The 22042-nt window shown below is 40.3% G+C and overlaps 1 protein-coding gene across 4 annotated transcripts in view; it reads right to left on the reverse strand.

The window, feature by feature from the left end:
• The window catches only part of cadpsa (Ca2+-dependent activator protein for secretion a), a 261095-nt gene that overhangs the window by 145498 nt on the left and 93555 nt on the right, over positions 1-22042 (reverse strand). For all 4 annotated transcript variants that reach the window (XM_049568292.1, XM_049568453.1, XM_049568202.1 and 1 more), the window contains exons 4-8: positions 20695-20775; positions 17516-17752; positions 12130-12251; positions 3146-3257; positions 2907-3046 (exon numbers count right to left, since the gene is read on the reverse strand). In XM_049568292.1, the coding sequence (XP_049424249.1) occupies positions 2907-3046; positions 3146-3257; positions 12130-12251; positions 17516-17752; positions 20695-20775 (692 nt within the window). The remainder of the gene's footprint in view (positions 1-2906; positions 3047-3145; positions 3258-12129; positions 12252-17515; positions 17753-20694; positions 20776-22042) is intronic.

The following is a 22042-nucleotide window of genomic DNA, read 5'->3' on the forward strand; positions in this document are numbered from 1 at the left end:
AAATATAAGTCAGTATAGGGGACATAGACAGAAGGAAAAATATATTTTAGAGTGGAGTGGGGCTTAAACATATGTCATGGTTTCACTGCAGTGGAAAGAGAAGCCAATGTAGTAACTGCAATTGACCACAAGAGGGAAGCACAACATTATGTTTTAGACAAAGTATCTCCAGTAGAGCACCTATTACATAGTGCACATCGATTAAAGGTGTAGTGATAGTTAAGCACTCTGCAAATGGTATACTTTTACGTCAGTGTAAGGCCTGCATCTGACATACTTCTGAGATATAAAGGCATCAGTGCTTCATAGGAAAACTTGTTTCTATGGGATTTTCCCTCACATGAGTGACCTCCTGACCCCAACCAACAATAAACTAACTGAAATAAACCAAGATGGATTTGTGGTCTTGTTACCGTAGGACTGAAAAATTTAATACCCTCTTAGGTTGATAACCAAAAGTTGTGTTTATTTTGTTCAAGGACCCCTACTGTTCTACTTCCCCCAAAAGAGGTAACTTTTGTTGCTTAACACTAGATGCTGTCACCTACTAATATATTCCTTGGTACTGGAGGTTAACCTTAACCAAGAGATGTCACAGGAACCATTGGTACCAAGTCGATGCCAACATTCTACGAATGTGATGTTACTCAATTTTCTCCACTACTGTAGGGAGGGACGCAATTCTTCTGGACCAGACAGAGCAGCAAATAAGGCTACAAGTGTTCTATTCTGTCAATACATGCCAAAGGATGAAGGAGATGGCCTACCAGCATGGAAGAACAATGACACGATAATAGAAGACGTGTTGTTGTCTGACAACAAGTGCAGCTGCAAACACAGCTCTGCCTTGAGTCGTTTGAAAAAACAAAACATTTTTTTTTCCTGAGGGCAGGTTAAGCCATGTTAAGCTATGTTGTTGGAAAGGGGGTGAAATAATGCTCCAAAGTTAGGCTAAATTTTGGCAAGGGAAGAAGAACCATTGTGTTTTAAAAAAAAATATTTCTGCATACTAGGGCCCCTAAACAGTCTTGCAATGACATAGATTGGGTATGACTGGAAAACTGAGAGTTGACAGCCATATTCTCTTTGCACTATTTCAGTTTCGCACACAATTTTACCAATATTTGAGTAGTTTTTTTTTTCAGTCATTGGATACCCTGCTCATATTTCCTAATGGCTGGCCTGCCTAAAGCCAGCATATTTCATTATGTGTTTGTAATGGGAGTGTTGTGTATTTACACTCTGCTACAAAGACCGGCAGCATAACAAGGCACTGAGTGTCTATTCTGGCGACTTGTCCAGGGTGTACCCTGCCTCTCGCCCAATGTCAGCTGAGATAGGCTCCAGCATCCCTGCGACCCTAAAAAGGATAAGCGGTTAGAAAATGGAGGTGTGAATTTTGTGGTCTTGCTACGGTGAAATTAACACCCTTTAATGTCTCTGATTCAGGGGTGAAAATCCCACCGCACGGTGGTGTGGTGGTTAGCACTCTTGCCTCACAGCAAGAGGGTTGCCGGCTCAATCCCGGGCGTGGGAGCCCTTCTGTGCGGAGTTTGCATGTTCTCCCTGTGTCAGCGTGGGTTCTCTCCGGGCACTCCGGCTTCCTCCCACAGTCCAAAGACATGCAGATTGGGGACTAGGTTAATTGATAACTCTAAATTGTCCATAGGTGTGAATGTGAGCGTGAATGGTTGTTTGTCTCTATGTGTCAGCCCTGCGATAGTCTGGCGACCTGTCCAGGGTGTACCCTGCCTCTCGCCCAATGTCAGCTGGGATAGGCTCCAGCCCCCCCGCGACCCTCAAGAGGATGAAGCGGTTAGAAGATGAATGAATGAATGAATTCTAGGGGGGGACAAGGGAAAAAAGTTGTAGCCTGTCTTTTATACAGCATCTTTTACCGCAATTTGACACTTTAATCTTCTCTCTATCTCTCCAACAGGCAGAGTGAATGTCTATACTTATGAGAAATGGCTTAACAACTAAACATGTCTTGCAATTAAACTGGTAAACTGGTTTATAAACAGTGTGCTGTGAGATCTGCCGCTGCGCACCTCACAACCGTGTGTAATAGTCATGCATAATGACCGCTCCTCGTCAGTTAGACTGCACGTCTCTCATGTTTGTCTCACTGACAGGTGGAGAGCCTACAGACAGGTACCCATTGCTCCGCCACTGACTGCTCTTGTCCTGTCCTCTCCTGTCCTCTCTGACTATCACTAAACTCTGAGCTTAATCATTAGCTTTTAGCTTAGCAGCACTTGTAATTGAGTAGGCTTTTGAACAATGCAGGAGAAATGTTGCAGACAGTTTATATTATCAGCCTGGGCCTGGGGCTTGTTGTAACAGTAAATGGGATGTGTTGTAACATGTGTAAGTTAAACTGTGTCTGTGTGAGTGAACATCTTACCCTGCGATACGCGATGTGGACAGCGGTTCCAGCCACACGCTGCTGCTGCCAAGCAGCCCCGCCCGTTGGAAAGAGTGTGGGATATACCACTACTAGGAATGGGAAGGGGGGACTCAATCTTTTAAGATTTAAATAGCACATTATTGCGCGATTATAATGAGCACCGCTTACATTGTGCTTTCAATAAATACTGCTGCATTGTTCAAAAATTATTAATTGTGTCTCAAATGATTCTAGGGGGGTACAGCTTTACTGAAGGGGGAGTCATGCCCCCCCCCTCCCCCGGGATTTCCGCCCCTGCTCTGATTTCAATCTGTTTCACTTCAAACTGTGCGCAAAAGGTCTCAGTTTATCCAGCTGAAACATTAGTGATCAAGGGTATTTTCATTAGGGTAGTGTACAGAACCGTGATGACACAAACAACTGTAAAATTTGTTAGACTGAAAATCTGATAAGAATCACTGGGGCTATAAGCATGCAGTATCTCACTGTTACTTACCCACAATGCTTCATGTTCTGTGGTTTGTCCATGCGAATGGCCAGTTTGATCCTGAGGTCATTGTCTGGACAGCCTTTAGACACTGTCATCTTGTGGAGTTCAGACTGCTTGGGACTGTTGGGAGTCGGGTGGAGCACAACCTGGGAACAGTCACATGATAATAATGAATGCATGCTGTACACTTTATACTGTATAATTGTTTAATGACCAAAATGTATCATTATATTGTCATCTCATACCTTCCCCAGCTCCTTATCTTCCAGAGCCAGCACTCCTGTGCTCTCAGTAAACAGCTTCACCTTCACAGCAGGTAATGGCTGGGTGGTGGTGAAGTCACCCTGGGTACCCCAACTACACACACACACACACACACACACACACACACAAAAACAGCCAGTTACACAAGAAAGAAAGCACCACGTTAGAGACGATGATGTCTCTGAGACTGTTGCTCTGTCATTTAGCATCCAAACATTTTAGCTGGCGTTTACAACAGACTGAGTTTAACTGGAACTTGCAGCAGCATGTTGAACTGGACCTGAGGGCTGTACCATGAATTAGTGATTTAGTGAGGTATGTTGAGTCTAAAGCCAGAGTTTTCAAGGTCACAATGGTGGCTCTCTCATAACCTGGATAGATCGCCATGGTAACAGTGTTAATTTTGTTGACAAAAACAAGAAATAAAATGTCCCTGTAACAAAAACGAGACAATGACAGCCTAAAATTAGGTCTTGATGATAAAAACTAAGATAAGATCTATGTTTCATTTTCCTCAACAAGATGAGACATCATGAAAATGTTAGTGCTGGACTATTGGACATTGAAAGCTGAGGGTAATGTCACATGAGCGACAGGCTGGTAAACTCCAGTAAATAGTCTGCACCAGGATATTTCACTAGCCAGTAAAAACACTCAAACTGCAGCAGCGTTAGCCGTTGGTGCGAGCTGTGAGCTGTAATTCAGCATTAATTAGCTGGGTGTGTCTGACTATAGATGGTGGAAGTTTTGAATGAATTCGTGGAGTTTGTTAGTTACAGCGGTGGCTGTTAGTGGTTAACTTCGCTTGTTAGCTGCTGAATGGCAGCAGAGTAAGCAGCCACATCTGTTGATCCCCGCAGGACTCCACTCAGTCCAGACAATCTCAGGAAGGTTTATGGGTTGATTGCTGTTTGACAAGTAAGTAGGAGGCTCAGTTATCTGTGAGTGTAGCTGTGCTGTAAGTAAACAGTATGAACTTTAACAGAGATGAAAATTAATTTTAATCACCAACTCTGTGAGAGGGCATGAGTTGAAACCTCCAGACTTACATGTTGCAGAAGTTATTTTTCAGTGAGAAAACAGTGAGATCGAAAAGTCAGAGTTTACAATGAACCTGGGTACAACCTGTCACTTTGATTCTAATTTCTGATACATGAATTTGCCTCACAGTGATTAGTTTAAGGAAAAACATATATAAAAAACATAATAATTAAAAGTAATGACTAAAATGTCATGTTAGTCAACGAAAATTCAAAATTTTTAAGTTGACAAGAATTCATGTTTTGAATTTTAATCAACTAAAACTAGACTAAAACTATAAAGGGTGAAAATGACTAAAATGTGACTTAAACTAATAAAAAAAATGTCTTAAGACTAAGACTTAATCTACAATAGCTGTCAGTATTATCACTGCATGGTAACTTCAAAATGCAGTGCAGACCTAACCTTATCTGGACCAGATTATATAGATTGAACTCAGCAAGAAAAACATGGCTTTCACTATATCATTCGGAAATAGTTTAATAATACTTTATAGTCAGTCTATAAGTGATGCAAATTCTTAGCAGAGGGAAACAATTAAATATGAGTGAGCCTAATGTTACATTAGCAGTGTCACCCAACAAAGCTGTGCAATTACAGCAGCACAAACTGTGTGCAAAACATTGTTGTTGTTTGCCACAGGAACTCCTGATGCAGAAAATGTGAGTATTTGCAAGGTTGGTTTTGCTCTTATCGAACCACTGAATGTGTTTGTAGTGCTGACAAACACGTAATACACTGACTTTAGATAAGTACCTCATACCACCCAACTTCAAAAGATCCAAACTACACCTTTAACAAACAAGTTGATAATCACCTTTGTTGTTCACCCCTTCAGGATGACTTCCATGCGATTGAAGGAAAAGCCCTTAGGAGATAAGCTTTGACAAATCGCACTTTCACACCAAAGGTGATTAAAGACAACATACTGCGGTTTAGGGCAACTAGTTTAAAACTTCCTCCACCTGTTTCAGTCAGGGTTGCTGATAAAAGCAAAGGACCCTGACTTCAGACACAGTTGAAGTAAATAGTAAGAACTGAAGTATGATGAGTGGAGTTTTTCTTTCACTCTCAGAGTAGCTGAGTCATCTTATGAATCACTCTCTTTTTCCACTGTAGTGCTACAAGTCTGCTGTTGTAGCGGTTAAAGGCCCAGTCTCCAAATGATGTGCACAGTTTTATGAAAATAACCGAGACACTGTTTTATTATTTACCCACTACATCCTACATCCCGAGTTTCTATTTTTGTGCCATCCTACAATCAAGTGCAAAAACAGTTTCAAATGCATTAGCAAGATGAGAGAGGTGACACAGCACTGACACTTACAGCAGCTGATTGTTGCTGTAAGGGTCCATTTACTGGCTCAGACACGATCACACTTGTTATTCACTGCAGCTTGTTTCAGTGTGTGTACATGTGATTAATGTCTAACAGTCTATATTAACAATGGAGAAACAACTCGTGTTTGGGTGACTTTGCAAGTTAAGGTGCAGTTGTATCTCATGCTTTGGAAATGTGATAATTAACTATTTGAACTAAACATAGCCTAGTTATTTATTTGGAATATGGATCCAAGATGTTCTAATCCTTAAAGTGGTGATGCGTCATTAAACAATATGACTGTGGTTGGTTTGCTTTTACCTAAGACAAGATCTGGTACTGCAATCAAACTTGATATTCACAAAGACTTGCTAGAAAACCAGCTAGTATTTCACTTTTCCGCCAGCAGAGCGCATCCATCTTTCAACAAGTTAATTGGTGACATCATGACAATTGTTCGTCTCTTTTGTTCACCAGTAGGAGTTGTTGAGGTGCGTTTGATAACCTTGGTACTGTAAAACATGTTTTCACCTTTGATGTCTGTTTTGTTCTCTGACAACATGGTTATTGTTATCTATGAGATGTTTTGAGTAGAGCAGTGCACGGAAGTACAGAAGTCACCTTTCAGCAGTAGCATCCAAAAGGCGGTACAGAAGTTGCAATGCTGGTGCAGGTCAACTGTTACTTGTAGTTTTGATGGACGAATTGGAGTTTGGAATTACCATTATGGATATGCAAAAGCATGACAGGAGCCAATACAAAAGCAGTGGGGAGTAACCACTGTAAAACTTTGGGTTTCTAATCTAAGGTGAGGCTAACATCATCAACCAATCTTACCTGGGAGCCAGCAAGACCTTGGTAGTGTCTCCATGTCAAGGACAAGTTCAAGCGGCACTTAACCCCAACAGTTCTTCTTGACCAACAGTCAAGCTGTCTGGGGAGGCAACTCAAGACCACACTGTAAATGGGTCATAAGTGATTTTGTAGACCACCTCCTCTGTTTAAGGATGGTCATTCCAGTTTGGCATAGATGGTTTCTTTCACAGTTCTTTCAAACCATCTGTCTTATGTCGCCAACATGTGTACATTGCTGTCCTCGAAGGACTGTTCCCTTCTTCTTCAGATGTAAATGGACAGCTGAGTCTTGACCTGAGGACCTGGCTCTCCTGTGCTGTGCCATGTGCTTATGGACAAGTTGTTTTGTTTCCCTGTGCACAAATCTGTCCATTCCTGACTGCACTGAACTGCATACGCTACATTACTCTGCTATCCTGTTGTCCGGCTCCATGAGAACAGGTGCTACCACTATACTTGGTCTAATTGGCTTTAAAGCATAGGCTGTTTGTTTTTTGACTTTCTCCATGGTTTTTGTATCTCATCAAAACTCTACAACACTGTTGTATCAACGCTTAACTACTCTGAAGCACAGCGTTGTGCTCAGTGTTCCTAGTAAACAACCTTCTCATGATAACACCAGCAAGCTTTTTGAAAGATGGCTGCACCCTGCTGGTAAAAAAAATTAAATACCATCTAGTTTTCAATCATCAAGTTTGATTGCAGTGCCATATTAACAAAGGGTCAGATGATGACTATGTGTAATGTGAAAGGTGTCACTCATAGTGACAAACCCACAAAGAATTCTCACCTGACTCCTCAGCTCTACAGATTGTTTTGGCATTATTCAGCTTTTTTCTTTTTACAGATCACATCTTTACAGCTTTTGTTCAAACTTACAACTTTCATCAACTTAGTTTTCAGCTACAGCGGCAAGCTGTTTTTAATGAAAAAGCTGTGATAAACCCTCTGTACAGTGTACACTACTGGTCCAGCACCAAAGAGCAGACAAAGTCAGTTGGCAGGTAAGGAGCCAGATATTTTTCTCATGAGATGGTGGACAAAAACAGAAGCTAAAAGAACACTGGACTTACATACGGAAACACAAATTCTGATGCTGTCTGTCTGCTGGGTGTGTATATAAGACACTTCTTTCTAAAACAATTGTCATATCAATTTAGAAAGGGGATTATATGTCAATGTCATGTTTACAGCTAATAATTCAATACCTTTTTTATTATTATAATTATTTTAGCACATAAACCAGCTCTCAAGTTTGTGGGAAGTTACAGGTAGCCTCAATGACTTGTGGATCACTAAGACCTACTCACAATCAATTGACTGACCCAGACCAATTACCTGTCAACCAGTGGAACAGGATGTTATCCATGGCAACAGGATCAAACCATCTCTTCTTTAAGCTGGAGAGTTCTCTCTATTCCCTTTAAAAAGTTCTTCTTAGCCCCTCTCTTTATGAACAGCAACCCAATCGGAGGATAAGGAAAAGCTAAATGTAAGGACACCTCATTTAACCAACTATAATCAACCCAATCACCAGAAAAAAATGTTGACATTGTATGTTCCTACAAACCACTGATAGGCTATATTAGATTTGTATGTTATTATGTAGCGTATACACTAACACTTAACATGTCAGCTGTGGTGTGGTTTATGTGTGGGTAGGTTTAGGCACAAAAACCTCTTGGTTATGATTAAGAAAAAAATCATGTTATGGCTTAAAACACCCAGTTTTGTTGGCACAATCTTGGCTGGAATTTTAGTAATGTCCTGGTAAAATACAACCACTGATGGTGGCACAAGTCAGGCAGGAAACACAGCGATGGGTTGCCAAAAAAAAAAAAAAAAAAAAATACCCATATAGGGAGCTGACAAGCAACTGAAACCGTAGCAATGATTTGCTAAAAAAAAACAATTGGTTTTGTTTGTTGGTCTTGTACAGTGGTGTGCAGCTTGACAGGTGTCATGAATTGGTATCAAGCCATCAGCCACTCCCTCCACCAACCAATGACTACACTACTTGAAAAACTGATATGAAACATGCAAATGTAATGTATCCGTGGTTTACAGAAACATACAATGCCATCATTTTCCTCTGGCGACTGGGCTGTGAGTAGATCTCCAGAAGAAGCTCTTAGTTAGGAACTTGAAGGATGCGTAGTGGTAAGATAAGATAAATATGGCCCCTAGTGACTAAAAGTAATAAGTCAGAGAAACACAATAGTTGCAGTGTGTGCTGCTGCACCCATGTTAGTGTGTTAATCCTACAGTATGAAACAGTATGTGCTTCATCAGAAATACGGCCACTGGAGTGCCTTGGTAGTGGTAACACTGCATGCAACATAACCGCAGGCGATTCTATTCCAGCCAAGGACTTTTGTTGCTTCTAATACCCCTCTGTCTCCCCTCTGTTTTCTGCCTCTTCACTGTCCTATAAAGACGAAAATGCCAAAAAAGAAAGACAGCCACTGAGGCTTTTCATGAACAGCAGTGCCACGCTTCCTGTTGTTTGCAGAGATGTTGGTGTGAGGCCTGTGGTTGTGCAGCGTAATGATGTTTCCACTGGCAAAATCCATTAAACATCCCACACACCCCTCAGATGTTACTCATATCCTCTACTGAGCAAAGGACACAGAAAGTCAAGGAAAACAGATGACCAGAGACGAAGAGTAACATAAATATTGTGGATGAAAAAGGCAGTGAAGTGAAAGTTAGAGAAGAGACCAGTAGAGATTTAATGGTTGTTTTTAATCTATTAACCTCGCCTGGTGTCTGCAAGGTCCCTTGAAGAAACATCTGCGCATAAATGTTTTCTGAATCATCCAGTGTAGAAAAATATGGATGCAGTGCCTGTGGCATTACCCCTAGGTTTCTGTCTTAAGGTCTATGATTGTCTTAAGGATTGTGTCTTCTAAAACAAACAGTCTATGTTGTCATCTCAACATTAACAGCCTTTATTTTCTCATTTGATCATGAGATAATCCCCAAAGGATCTCAACATAACAAGCTTTGTTATTTCATAACTGACATAACCCAAACTGCTCTCTAATGACTATTAGATAAAATCACACGCTGTCTTTTCCTGATCATTACAGCCTCTAATGTGGTGATCATTTGTAATTAGCAGACATTATTATTATTATGTTACCACTCAGATTCGAAATGAGCAGATAACAGTTATTATACTGATACTTCCTAAAGCTGTGTCACTGTTACCAAACAAAATGTCCCTGTAATGTTCCTACAGGGACTGATAATGAACAAGTCCTTGCAATATGCTTTTAAAATTCCTATCGGAATTAATAATGTGCCTATAGTATAATGTGCCACTCAATATGGAAACCTTTGATTAGACAAACAGTACACAGCACCAAGATTAGAGAGTACAGAGTAGAGTTCTATAGTAGAACTAATGTTAAGTTATGGTAAATGGATTCCCATGTGGTTAATGCCTTTCTAGTCTTCTAACCACTCAAAGCACTTTTTACACTACACGCCACATTCACTTGCACATCCATTTACTGGTGGCAGAGGCTACCATTAAAGGTGCCACTTGCTCATCAGTATAACATTCACACACTTACACATCAACGACACAGCCATAGGGGGCAGTTTTGGGGTTTAGTAAATTGCCCAGAGATACTTCGAAATGCAGACTGGAGGAGCCGGGGATTGAACCAACCCTATTCTGATTAGTGGACAACCAAGCGGCAAACCCTGGGGCTAAAAAACGAAGCTAACGCAGAAGTGCAAAAAAGTGCAGTTCCTCAAGTGGTCACTTGAGGCTTGCTCAAAAGGGGATCCATCTCCATAAACCCTGATGTTACAATGCCAAACTTTACAGCTGGTATAAAATTAGTTAAAGATGACTAATTTCTTCAATATTTTAAGCAAGATTGCTTTTTTTTATTTCAGTGTTTTACAGTTTCAAAATAACAAAAAATTAAAAGGGCCTGCCCCTTGGCAAGTATCACAGCTTCTAAACATTTTTTGTAGCCAGTTAAGAGTCTTTCAGTTCTTGTTTGGGGGATCTTCACCCATTCTTCCTGCAAAAGGCTTCTACTGTAGTTCTGTGACAATCTTGGGCCGTCTTGTATACGCTGCTGTTTAGAGGTCTAGCCACAGATTTTTATTTATGTTTAGGTCAGGGGACTGTTAGGACGAAACCTTCTGCTTGCTCCTCTTGAGGTAGTCCATTGTGGATTTGAGGTGTGTTTTGGATCACTATCCTGTTACAGAAGCCATCTTCTCTTCATCTTCAGCTTTTTTACAGAGGGTGTAAAGTTTGTCTCCAGAACTTGCTGGAATTTAACTGAATCCATTCTTCCCTCTACCTGTGAAATGTTCCCCACGCCACTGCCAAAGCATCAGGCCTGTTTAGATGTTCCTTTGAAAACATCTGACTTAAATTTGTGAGGAGGAAAGGTTTCCTTCCGATGACTCTTCCATGAAGGTCATAGTTGTACAGGTGTCACTGCACAGCAGAACAATGCACCACCACTCCAGAGTCTGCTAAATCTTTCTGCAGGTCTTTTGCAGTCAAACGGGGGCCTTTCTAACAATCCTACAAGCAGCACACTTTTGGAAAGTTTTCTTGGTCCTCCAGACCTCAACTTGACCTCCACAGATCCTGTTAACTGCCATTTCTTAATTACATCATGAACTGAGGAAACAGCTACCTGAAAACACTTTGCTATCCTCTAGTAGCCTTTGTCTGCTTTGTGGGTATCAGTTATTTTAGTTTTCAGAGTGCTACGCAGCTCTTTAGACCTGTCTTGGGTACCTAGACTTTTGTATGGTGCCCCTTTCCCCATTTTCACTGTAAAATAGTACAAAACAAAATGAATACACTAAAATATTGAAAAGCACGGTTAATCTCTAACGTCATGTCTTTTGGAGATGAGTTGATCTTCTACTAACATGACTATTCACAGTGAAAGAAACTGTGACCAGGAGTGCTCAAACTTTTGCATGCCACTGTAAATGTACATGTATAAATGTTAATAAAATTTCTCCAAATTTAAGTACCAAAGTGCCAACAAAGCTGCAGTGTGTTTTCAGAAGGTCCATTTGTGTTACAGTTACCCAGTCCTCATGTGTGCCAGAACACAAAGCTAGATTCTGTTAAGCTCTGCTGTATTAAAGCTGGCCTGTTGAGAAAAATGAGCACAGTTTCCAGCCAGGATCTGCTCTCCCGTGTTGGCCATTTTCCCATCACTTACTCTGACTATACTAATAAAACAGCTTGGACTATTAAACAGTAGCAAACAAGACTGAATCCAGAAAAAAACAGGAAGTGTAAGTGACAAGACAATAAATTAGTGGCTACCATGGAGACAGGATGTGACCTCTGATGTTACAACTGACACTGAAGCATTGCCACTTTGATTGGTGTAGCAAAGCAGGATTGTCAAAGAGAATTGTGAGTATATGCAATGAGCCCCAACCTGACTGCATGGACTGCAAGGTTGAATATGATAAGATATGGACATATATGATTGGACAGTATATGGAACATGTAAGTATTCAATGACTTTTACGCCTGCACTACATGCATAGCACACCATATAGAGTATTATATCATGTTCACACAGCATAGTCTTCAGAGTAGATACAGGCATTTGACCAGCAGATGGCAGTGTATGGTATTATTAAAGCTCTGATTACTAAATTCATTTTCAACACAGCAGTTGAACTGTAAAGCTCCAGAAAAATAAGATCACATAAAGTGTGTGTGTGTGCTGTACATACGTGGGTTTGGAGGCCTCAGCCTGGTCCGTTTGCAGTTTATGTCCTCCCTCCACCTCCATGGTGCAGTAAACAATCCTGTTTGGAGCCAATGACTTCAGACCCTGGACCTCCATGATCACAACCTGCAACACACACACACACACACACACACACACACACACACACACATATTTTAAACAAGAACTACTGCCATCCATTGCTGTTCAGACTCATATGTACTCATGATGTTGTCATTATTGCTTTTCTGTTCTACTGACCATGGAGTCACATTCACCCATTCATACACACACGTTCACACACTGGTGGCCGAGGCTACCACACATGGTGCCACCTGCTACTCAGTAACCATTCACCAATGCTCACACTGTGATGGAACTGCCATCAGGAGCAATTTGGGGTTTAGTATCTTGCCCAAGGATACTTCAACATGAGGGCTGGAGGAGCCAGGGATCAAACAGCCTATCTTCTGATTGGTGAACAACCCACTCTCCCTCCTGAGCCACAGCCGCCCCACCCCACAAGCTACAAATTCTAAAATGTGGATGCTTCACTCACATCTTCAACCCATCAGCAGCACAGATCTGTACAATCAGCACAGTTTCAAGGAGGAAATCCAAGATTTGTGCCACCAATTCAGTATCGGACCAAATGTCTCCTCTTCTGTTCCTGAGTTATGACAGTGAGTAATGGCCAGAAAATATTAAGATGTCACAGTGAAGTTGACCATTTTCCTTTTGGATATAAAATGGCATCACTTCATCATTATAACCTGACATTTGTGTGAAATTTTGTCATAATTAATTGGGTTATAGCCAGAAACATATTTTGTGAGAGCACAGATACTTTTGCCTTTGACCACCAAAATCTAATCAGTTCACCCTTGAGTCCAAGTGGACATTTATGCCAAATTTGCTGTTGGCTGAAATGTTATGAGTTTTATACATCTTAAAGATAGACATAACATACGTTTTGCTTGTGCTGGCCTTGGGGGCTTAATGAAATCACTTGGGATTGACTGAGTCAAACAAGATATGTGTCACCTCTTAGTAAAATAAAGGGGTAACTCTCATTATTTAAGCACGATTGGCCATCCTGAAGCTTCTAAACTTGTGAAAAAAACAATTTAAACTATGGTGCTGTAAAGGTTATATTCTTGCCTGTTGAGCTCACATGTAGAGACTTACTTTAGGAAAGAAATGTGTTCAAGTAGCCACAAAGGCTACAATGTTTTTCTAGTTTAAAAACCAGAAAAAAATAAAACAGATGGTCCAGCATTATGCAATCACAGAACAATTGTAGAGAGCAGGCGAGGAGTGTTGAGTGTAATCAATGTGCTGAGCCTCTGGGGTAACTATGTCTTTGTATTTGAGTCAGCAGGAGGATTTTATTTGTTTGCTATCTTCAAAGCTGCTCAGACTCAGTTGTGCCATTTTTTGGAAGTACCAAGAACAGACTGAGCTCCACTGTCAATCCGTCTGACTCCACCTACAGAATCTGCCCAAGCAGCTACACACTTAGAGTGAGAATACATTTCAAACTTACCAAACACGTCATAATCTACAATAAAAATAACCCACTTTTTACATTTGTAAATCTCAACCTTCTCAATTTTTAAATCTTGCAGATTGATTTAAGCTTTTCTACTCTCTCAGTACTTTTGTCACTGGTAAGCATCCGCATGTTTTGTCCAGTGGGGTGGAGTAATGATACAAGTTGATACCTGAATGAGGACTGTCCAGACCTACTGAAACTGAAGCCTGTCTTGAGTAAATGTCTACTGAGCCTTGCCAGACTCCAGTGAGAGAGGCACAATTTGTGGGCAGGTGCTGCCAGGCTAAAGAGAACAGTCATTGTATAAAAGATAGAATTTCTCCCACCTCACCCACATTGTATTTTTATAATTTAGAAGAGATGGAAAAGTGCCTCTATTTTCTGAGATGCTAGAAACCATCAACAGGGAGGCAGTAAAACAATAATGGTTTTGCTGGACTGTTAGGCTTCATGGATCCTTGTGGAGGATAAACAGGTACTCTAGGACAGGTAATTTATCATGTGGGTGTTAAGAAGAGACTGCACTCTGCCCCAATCTCATTTTCAACATAGAAATGGTCTGTCAACCAATTAAGGTGAGGTTCAGAAAGTCTGTCAGTCAGTGGAAATCCTGGGAGACATTTCGTCTCATTAGCAACTCCAGACGCTAATCCTGAGAATCCATCCACAGTTCACTGTGAGGTGGGTTAATATGACAGTAGTTGGGCTGATTTCAAAATTGCCACTTTACATGTCTTTTATGTCTAAAGCTGTCAGCTTTCCTGGCCCAACCTGACAGTCAGTACCCTGCTTAAAGGAAAAGTTCAATCAAAGATACATATTTTTCCTCTTCTTCATCTGTTGCTGTTATCAATCTAAATTGTTTTGGTGTGAGTTGCTGAGTGTTGGAGATATCAGCCATAGAGATGTCTGCCTTTTCTCCAATACTATGGAGCTAGATTGTACTTGGCTTGTGGTTACAAAGTGCCAAAAAAAAGATACATTTGAAAAACTCAACAGCAATGTCTGACAGCAAAGGCATATATCTACTGTTAGCTCACATAGCACCACTGAGTTATTACAGCTCAGCCAAAATGGATGCCATTAATGTTTACATCTCACACTGTTATGGGCACAAGCCTCTCGCATGCTGTCTTCCGTGAAGGGATATGATTTGCAGGCGTAGTTCAGTAGAAAGAAAACAGTTCCTACATGAAACTGCTCACAACATGGTCTGTGGAATATCTTGAATAACCGAGTCATGATTACTGGAAAGAGACACTGCTGTTAAGTTTTTCAAACACAGTTTTTGGTGCTTAGAGCACCACAAGCTGGGTGCCATCTAGTTCCATTAAGCTGGAGAGAAGCCAGACATCTCCCACAATTGACATCTCCTATCTATGGCAACTCACACCAAAACAATCTAGACTAACGAATACCGCTACAGAAAAAAATATGTATTTTTGATTGTTGGGGTTACTGGCCCTTTAAGGGCCTTTGTGTTATCTAAATGTGTGTAGAAATATGTAATGTGTAACACATTTCTATGTAAGTACAATTAGTTATGGTGTTATGATTGCCACATGTTCTGCAGAATACTGTATGAGTGTGGAAAGACTGTACATGTAAGAAGGAGGAAATAGAAGCTCATTTTTCACCTGCCATCAAAATTACCTTATGGAAGTTTTTAACCAGTAATAGCACTACCGAGCAATGTTTTTAATGTATGTGTCCCCATTTTGTTTGTATCATGCTAATGTGGCATGGATGATTAATACACTTTCATGCTGACGGTTTCATGCTCTCCGACTGAGAGTGGGTGGCAGTAACATGCCAAGAAACGCAGCAATGCGCCAACAAAGATAAGATATCAAAAACAAAGACCACATAACGATTAGACAGTACATCAAGTGGGCCACTTCAAAAATGACTGAACCCAAATGAAAGGAGGCTGGAGCACTTGATAAAATTGCAGAGCTTTTAATAAGGTGCAAACAGACTGACGTTTCGACGCTACTGCGTCTTCTTCAGAGTCAAACAGGTATTGGTAGAACAGTGGCAGTTAAATACCCACATCCTGAAACTCAAGCAGTATCTCACTGGTAAATGAGGATGAGGGAGAAATTAACCAATCCTGTTGAGGCACTCATCAAAAACAGGGTGTAAAGAATCAGAATCATCCATAAACAGAATACACTTCACCTAAGAATGATGAAGATGAGAGAAAAAAAAAAAAAAGATCCATGTTATGATTGCGAATAGCAGCCTTATGTTCAGCTATCCTGGCTTTAAGAGGGCGTTTAGTCTGTCCCACATAAACCTTGCCGCATGGACATTTCAGTATGTAAACAACATGGGTTGTGCTGCAGTTGATAAATGAGTTAATTATGAACTTTTTCCCCGTGCGCGGATGACAAAAATATTTAGAATCAGTTGAGTTGGAACAGTGGGTACAGTGATCACATCTATAAAAACCTAGAGGTGGGGAGGGTAACCACGTAGACCTGGGAGAGGGAACACTCAAGACAGTATGGACCAGTCTGTCTTTTAATGAGCACGCTCTTCTAAAAGAGATCAGAGGGGGTTCAGCACAGATCTTTTTGAGGGCAAGGTTGCTTTGTAAGACGTGCCAGTGTTTTTTCATAATGTTCTTAATTTCTCCCGCAATAGGAGAGAATTCGGTGGAGAAGCAGAGACGTGGTGCAGACGAGCGCTTGGATTTATCAAGAAGGCTGGCCCTGTTAGTGCGCACTGCCCTCTGATAGGCTATCGATATATCCCTCTCAGCGTAGCCTCTTTCCAGGAAGCCCTCCGTCATTTCCACTGCCTTGTGCTCAAACTCCTCCTCAGTGCTGCAATTCCTTTTCAGTCGCAGAAACTGTCCCGTGGGAATATTTTTGATTAAGTGCTTGGGATGATGGCTATCCGCTCTCAGGAGAGTGGTTCTACTTAATGGTTTGCGATAGATTGTAGTGTCCAAACCCCCATGTTTGTTTTTGTAAATGGTCAAGTCTAAAAAATTGATTTTTGTTTGGATTGTTCAACTGTAAACCATAGAAGCTCCGTGGTAGAGTTAATGAAATCAAGGAAATCATTAAGCTCATCAGTGGTGCCCATCCACAAAAACAAAATGTCATCAATGTACCGTTTCCATAGGAGGATCATAGAGTTAAATGGGTTGCTGGCTGAATTGTGAATGAACTTATAACTTATATTATTATTTCTATATTTTATTTATTAAATATCATTATTATTATTATAATTATTATACATATATACATATATATATATATATATATATATATATATAAATATTTTTTTTTTCCCTCTCTCATATTCATCATTCTTAGGGTGAGTGTTTTCTGTTTATGGATTGCTGATTCTTTACACCCTGTTTTTGATGAGTGCCTCAACAGGATTGGTTAATTTCTCCCTCATCCTCATTTACCAGTGAGATACTGCTTGAGTTTCAGGATGTGGGTATTTAACTGCCACTGTTCTACCAATACCTGTTTGACTCTGAAGAAGACGCAGTAGCGTCGAAACGTCAGTCTGTTTGCACCTTATTAAAAGCTCTGCAATTTTATCAAGTGCTCCAGCCTCCTTTCATTTGGGTTCAGTCATTTTTGAAGTGGCCCACTTGACGTACTGTCTACTATTTTGTCCTGTGCTGTGAGCACCGATCCAGTTTTATTTTTGGCTGAAGCGCAAGAGTGCCTTTCTTTTTTACCACATGACGATTGTTAATGTAAACTATGTCCCTCACAAATGACCATTGTCCTTACACTGTTTAATGTATGCAACTGAATTAACAAGTAAGCCACCATCATTAACAAGTTCATCCAAGTCCACTCACCTCCAGGGTGAAGGAGAGCACCACGTCAGATTTGGACAGCGTGTTCTCGTCCTCCTGGCCCATGTCCATAATGGAGGTGTTGTGACCTCGTTTAAGCTTCTGTAGCTTGAACTCTCCTCCCTTGGACACCGGCATGCTCTCCAGGTTGGCCATCAGCAGATTGACAGAGGATCGCAGCTCCTCAATGAACATGGCCTCCATCTCTCTGGATGCAAACCTGGGAAATCTTCCACCGTGCTGACCAAAACAGGAAGGCAGCCAATTCGTTAATGAGCATGATCCACGGAATGAGCAAAAATAACAGCACCAGTTATCAATTGTGTTGCAACATTAAAAAAACAAAAGAAAATACTGTACTGGCATTTCTGACTTCTATACTTTGACATTAAGTTAAGAGCAGAGTTGGGTAAGGGTTACTTTAAAAGTAATCAAAGTACTTTACTGCATTACTTTTTAAAAAAGTAACCAGTTACTTTACTGCGTTGCTCCCTGAATAAAGTAACTCAAGTACTCTACATTTCCTATTGGGCAATGGACCACAGGGCGCTAAGCCTACATTTTTTGTCTCCAAAATTAAAGTTATGGACCACTTGCCCTTCACTGAGATCCAATTCTCCCATCACAGCCGTCACTTTGACCAGTAGAAACACAGAACGATCTGCTGCCGTAGACAACTGTATGACAACAACACCCCAGCATTTTTAATATTTCCTCTAGGGATGTTACCACACAGAGTAAAAGGGGGAAATGATGGTGTGAAACAGCAGAGGCACTTTGTCAACCTGCTGAGTTAACGTTACTGTCATTAGCATCAAGCTAGCAAACAATGGTACATCCTCACGGTTGGACATAAAGTAATAACATTAACAAATAGCGGCAGGGCTTTTACTCACCACAACTGCAGAGGCTCCCAGCTTCATTTGAAACAAACTACACTATAGACGGTCTGTTATTTATTAATCCCTCTGTGTGTTTATATAGTTACTTTTTATCCGCTCCCGTTGTCTTTATGAAGTACACATTGCGCCGTCATTTTAAACTCAACACTTCCTGAATTTCTTTCAAATTAAAAGTCCCTTATAACCTCGGCTGAGAGAATCCCTCCATTTTCTAAATAGGCTTTTATTCTGAAACATTTGTAAGAACTTGGTTGTGGAGGATACAGTAGCTTGAATGTTTCCCTACGATACTTCAAATGGAGCTCCTGCCATCTGCTGACGCTTTCAGGTGACTACAACAACATGTCGGCTGGCACATGAACAGACACAGTGACTCAAATAATAGTAACAGTAATAAAAATAGGACAAGAATAACCCAATGACATCACAAACGTCGTGAAAGACGACCGGGGATAATTGGTGAGTACCATCGTGTAGTGTGTCATGTCTGTCGGCCAAGTCACGCACGATTTTATGACGCCACAATCGTGTAATGTGACATAGTGACATTCAGAACGGGCAGAAAAGGCGTGTAGTGTGTACCAGGCATAATGAAAGTCCTCCTGAGTCTGACCTGTCTGTCAGCGAGTCCTCCTCCACCTTTTTTTAGACTCCACCGTAGACAATAGCAGCATTTCTTCTACCAGGTAGCGAGCCACAAGCTTCATGACTTCTTTCGGACTGATAGGTTTAACGTTATCTCCTTTATTAGAACCAAGACAGCCATTGCTGTTTCGGAGCTGAAGGACCAGCGTTCTAAAAGTAACGGAAGTAACTGATGTCTTGTTTGGAAACGTACTTAAGTATTTGATTACTCAAACAGCAAACTAACGCGTTAGGTTACTCGTTATTGCAAAAAGTAATCAAAGTACTCTAACGTGTTACTTTGTAACGCATTATACCCAACTCTGGTTAAGAGTAAACACCAAAATGAATCAGTTAATCATATAGAAAATCAGAATATTGTAGGTCTAAAACTTTTGTTAAATCAATCCTGAATCAATACTCAGATAAAGTATTTGATATTTAATATTCTATAATCTAGTTAAGTCCATCCGTCCATTTGTCCATACACCCATCTTTCCCCATTCATCCATTCATCCCAGAGGTGGGGAACTCGAGTCATATGACTTGACTCAAGTTCAACTTGAGTCGCAAATTTGAGGACTTGAGACTTGCTTGACTTACAATGGTGAAAGACTCAGCTTGACCTTGACTTGGTATTACTTGAGACTTGACACTGAATTGAGACAGATGACTTGAAAGGACTTGACTTTTCTATTTAATATTTGTATTTTTCTAGATATTGAGAAGTTACTTATTGTTTTCAAAATATGATGACGCTTATATCATTTAATTTATTTCATTTGTTTTATAAGAACACATTGATCAACATTTCTGTAAATGTGCCAATGTTAGCCAGCTGGCTAATATTGCAGTGGCACTGTGACTGCTGTAGTCTACCACTATATATGATCTCATTACTGTTGGAGTTGGTTGAGGTGGAGCTTATTTTAAAATATTAACTGATGATTATTTTCATTATGGGATAATTGATTTTTTTTCTCCATTAATCAATTGATTGTTTGGTTTGTAAAAAAAATCTGGAAATAGTGAGAGATTGCATCACATTTACCCAGAGCCCAAAGTGACAGTCATAATGTTTATTTTGTCCAACCCACAATTCAGACCTCAACATTACAATGATTAAATAATAAAAAGCAAAAGCAGCGAAAAAAAAAACAAAAAACATCATGGAACCATGAAATGTTTTTGCATTATAAGACAACTCAGAGGATCATGAAAACAGTGGCAAATTTATTTTCTGACAATTCAAGTTACTCATAGTTCCAGCTGTACTTGTACATATGTTCATATGTTTCAAATGCAAAATCTTAATTTGTCAGATAAATGTAGTGGAGTAGAGGTAGAAGGTGGCATGAGAAGAAAAGACTCAGATTTGTACTTACAGTACCTGAGTAAATGTGTTTAGTTACATTCTATCACAGGGTCCAGCTTATGTTATATTATCTTTATGAGATTGTGAGTATGACTTGACTTGTGACTTGCTTGACCTGACTAATGACTTGACTCAAATTATTTGATTTGTAGCAAGGAGTCTCACACCTGAAAGTTATGACTTGAGACTTGCTTATGACTTGCATGTGTGAACTACTTCCACCTCTGATTCATCCATCATTCATCCCTCCCTCCATCCGTCCATTCATCCTTGTCCCTTACCCGAGCTATTTGGTCTGCCATTTGCAGTCGTCCGTCCAGCTCTCTCCTTATCTGAGCTGCCTGCTCATCTGGGTTGTCCAGCTGGGGAAACACAGACAGTCACACAGTACACTTCACAAGCCAAACCACAACAATATATGTTCTTACATCACAGTAATTACTAAAATAATAATAAAAGCAAAATTAATAACAAAAGGAAAACTGAACTGAAAACTGACACCAGATACCTGGAGCAGGTTAGTAGTTTATGTACCAGAATATCGTATGTAAGGTAAAACCCACATGCATGCAGCTGCTGTAGCACCTGTTTGCTCAGATTCAAGCAGTGTCTTTATTAACAAAATTTCTATGAGATTAATATATTCTTTTATTAACAAATCTACTACACACTCATAATTTTGCTGTCAACTTTTTTTGTGATGCCTACATAATAAACGTGTAAAATGTATCTGAATTTTTTACTGTCATTAGTTTTATGTTTTCTGCTCTACATCCACTCATAATGGCATGAATTATGTATTTGCAGTTGTGTTTAAAAGGCACTACGCAGAGTTTTTGGTCGCTTGTAGTGCAATGGAGCAATTTTTTTTGAGTGGGTTGCTGATTTGTATTACTTAATAGTGACTTAAAGGAGCACTGTGGGCTGGGGTCCATTAATAAAAAGTGGCATTTATAAATGAAAATATGAATGGAATGAAACAGAGGGAAAAAAAAGGCCCCGAAAAGAGTCACCTAACTTGAACCCACCGCCTGCTCAGGAAAGCACAGGGTGAGCTAGAGAGATATAAAAAAACGTCTTCACAATCTCTGACTTATGATCTGCATCAGTATCACAAACAAAACAACAAAACCCTGCAGAGCACAAATCAAACTACACAGCCTAAACAGTCTGGCACCTGTCCTTTTAGCAACTCATTTGGGTTGCCAGATGTTACAGGGAATTGAGACAAAAACATGTTTGGGAGGCTTGTGATGCCCATTCATTAATTTTTTTGTTTTTTTACAAGAATATTTTGTACAAACAGGACAGATTAACCTTTCAGCAGCTCAATGTCCATGTGATGATTTCAAATAATTCATATTTATTAGACAGGTGTGTTAATGACACATTAAATGTGTAGTGCAGTGTTAATTTGTGATTTTTCTTCTCAAAGGGCTTTGTCCCACAAGCAAGCTTTTACCAGTGACAGTGAAGAATGTCCTCTAGGCGACATTATTGCTGCTTTCTGTTAGTACCTTCCCTTCAGTTGACCGAGAGAAGGCTTGCTGCACCAACACATTCTCTGGACTTTCCATGTCGACATATGACCTGTAAGGTACCCTGGGTGTGTTGGTTAATACGCTGTGG

The sequence above is a fragment of the Epinephelus fuscoguttatus genome, linkage group LG1, assembly GCF_011397635.1.
Source record: "Epinephelus fuscoguttatus linkage group LG1, E.fuscoguttatus.final_Chr_v1".
NCBI lineage: Eukaryota > Metazoa > Chordata > Actinopteri > Perciformes > Serranidae > Epinephelus > Epinephelus fuscoguttatus.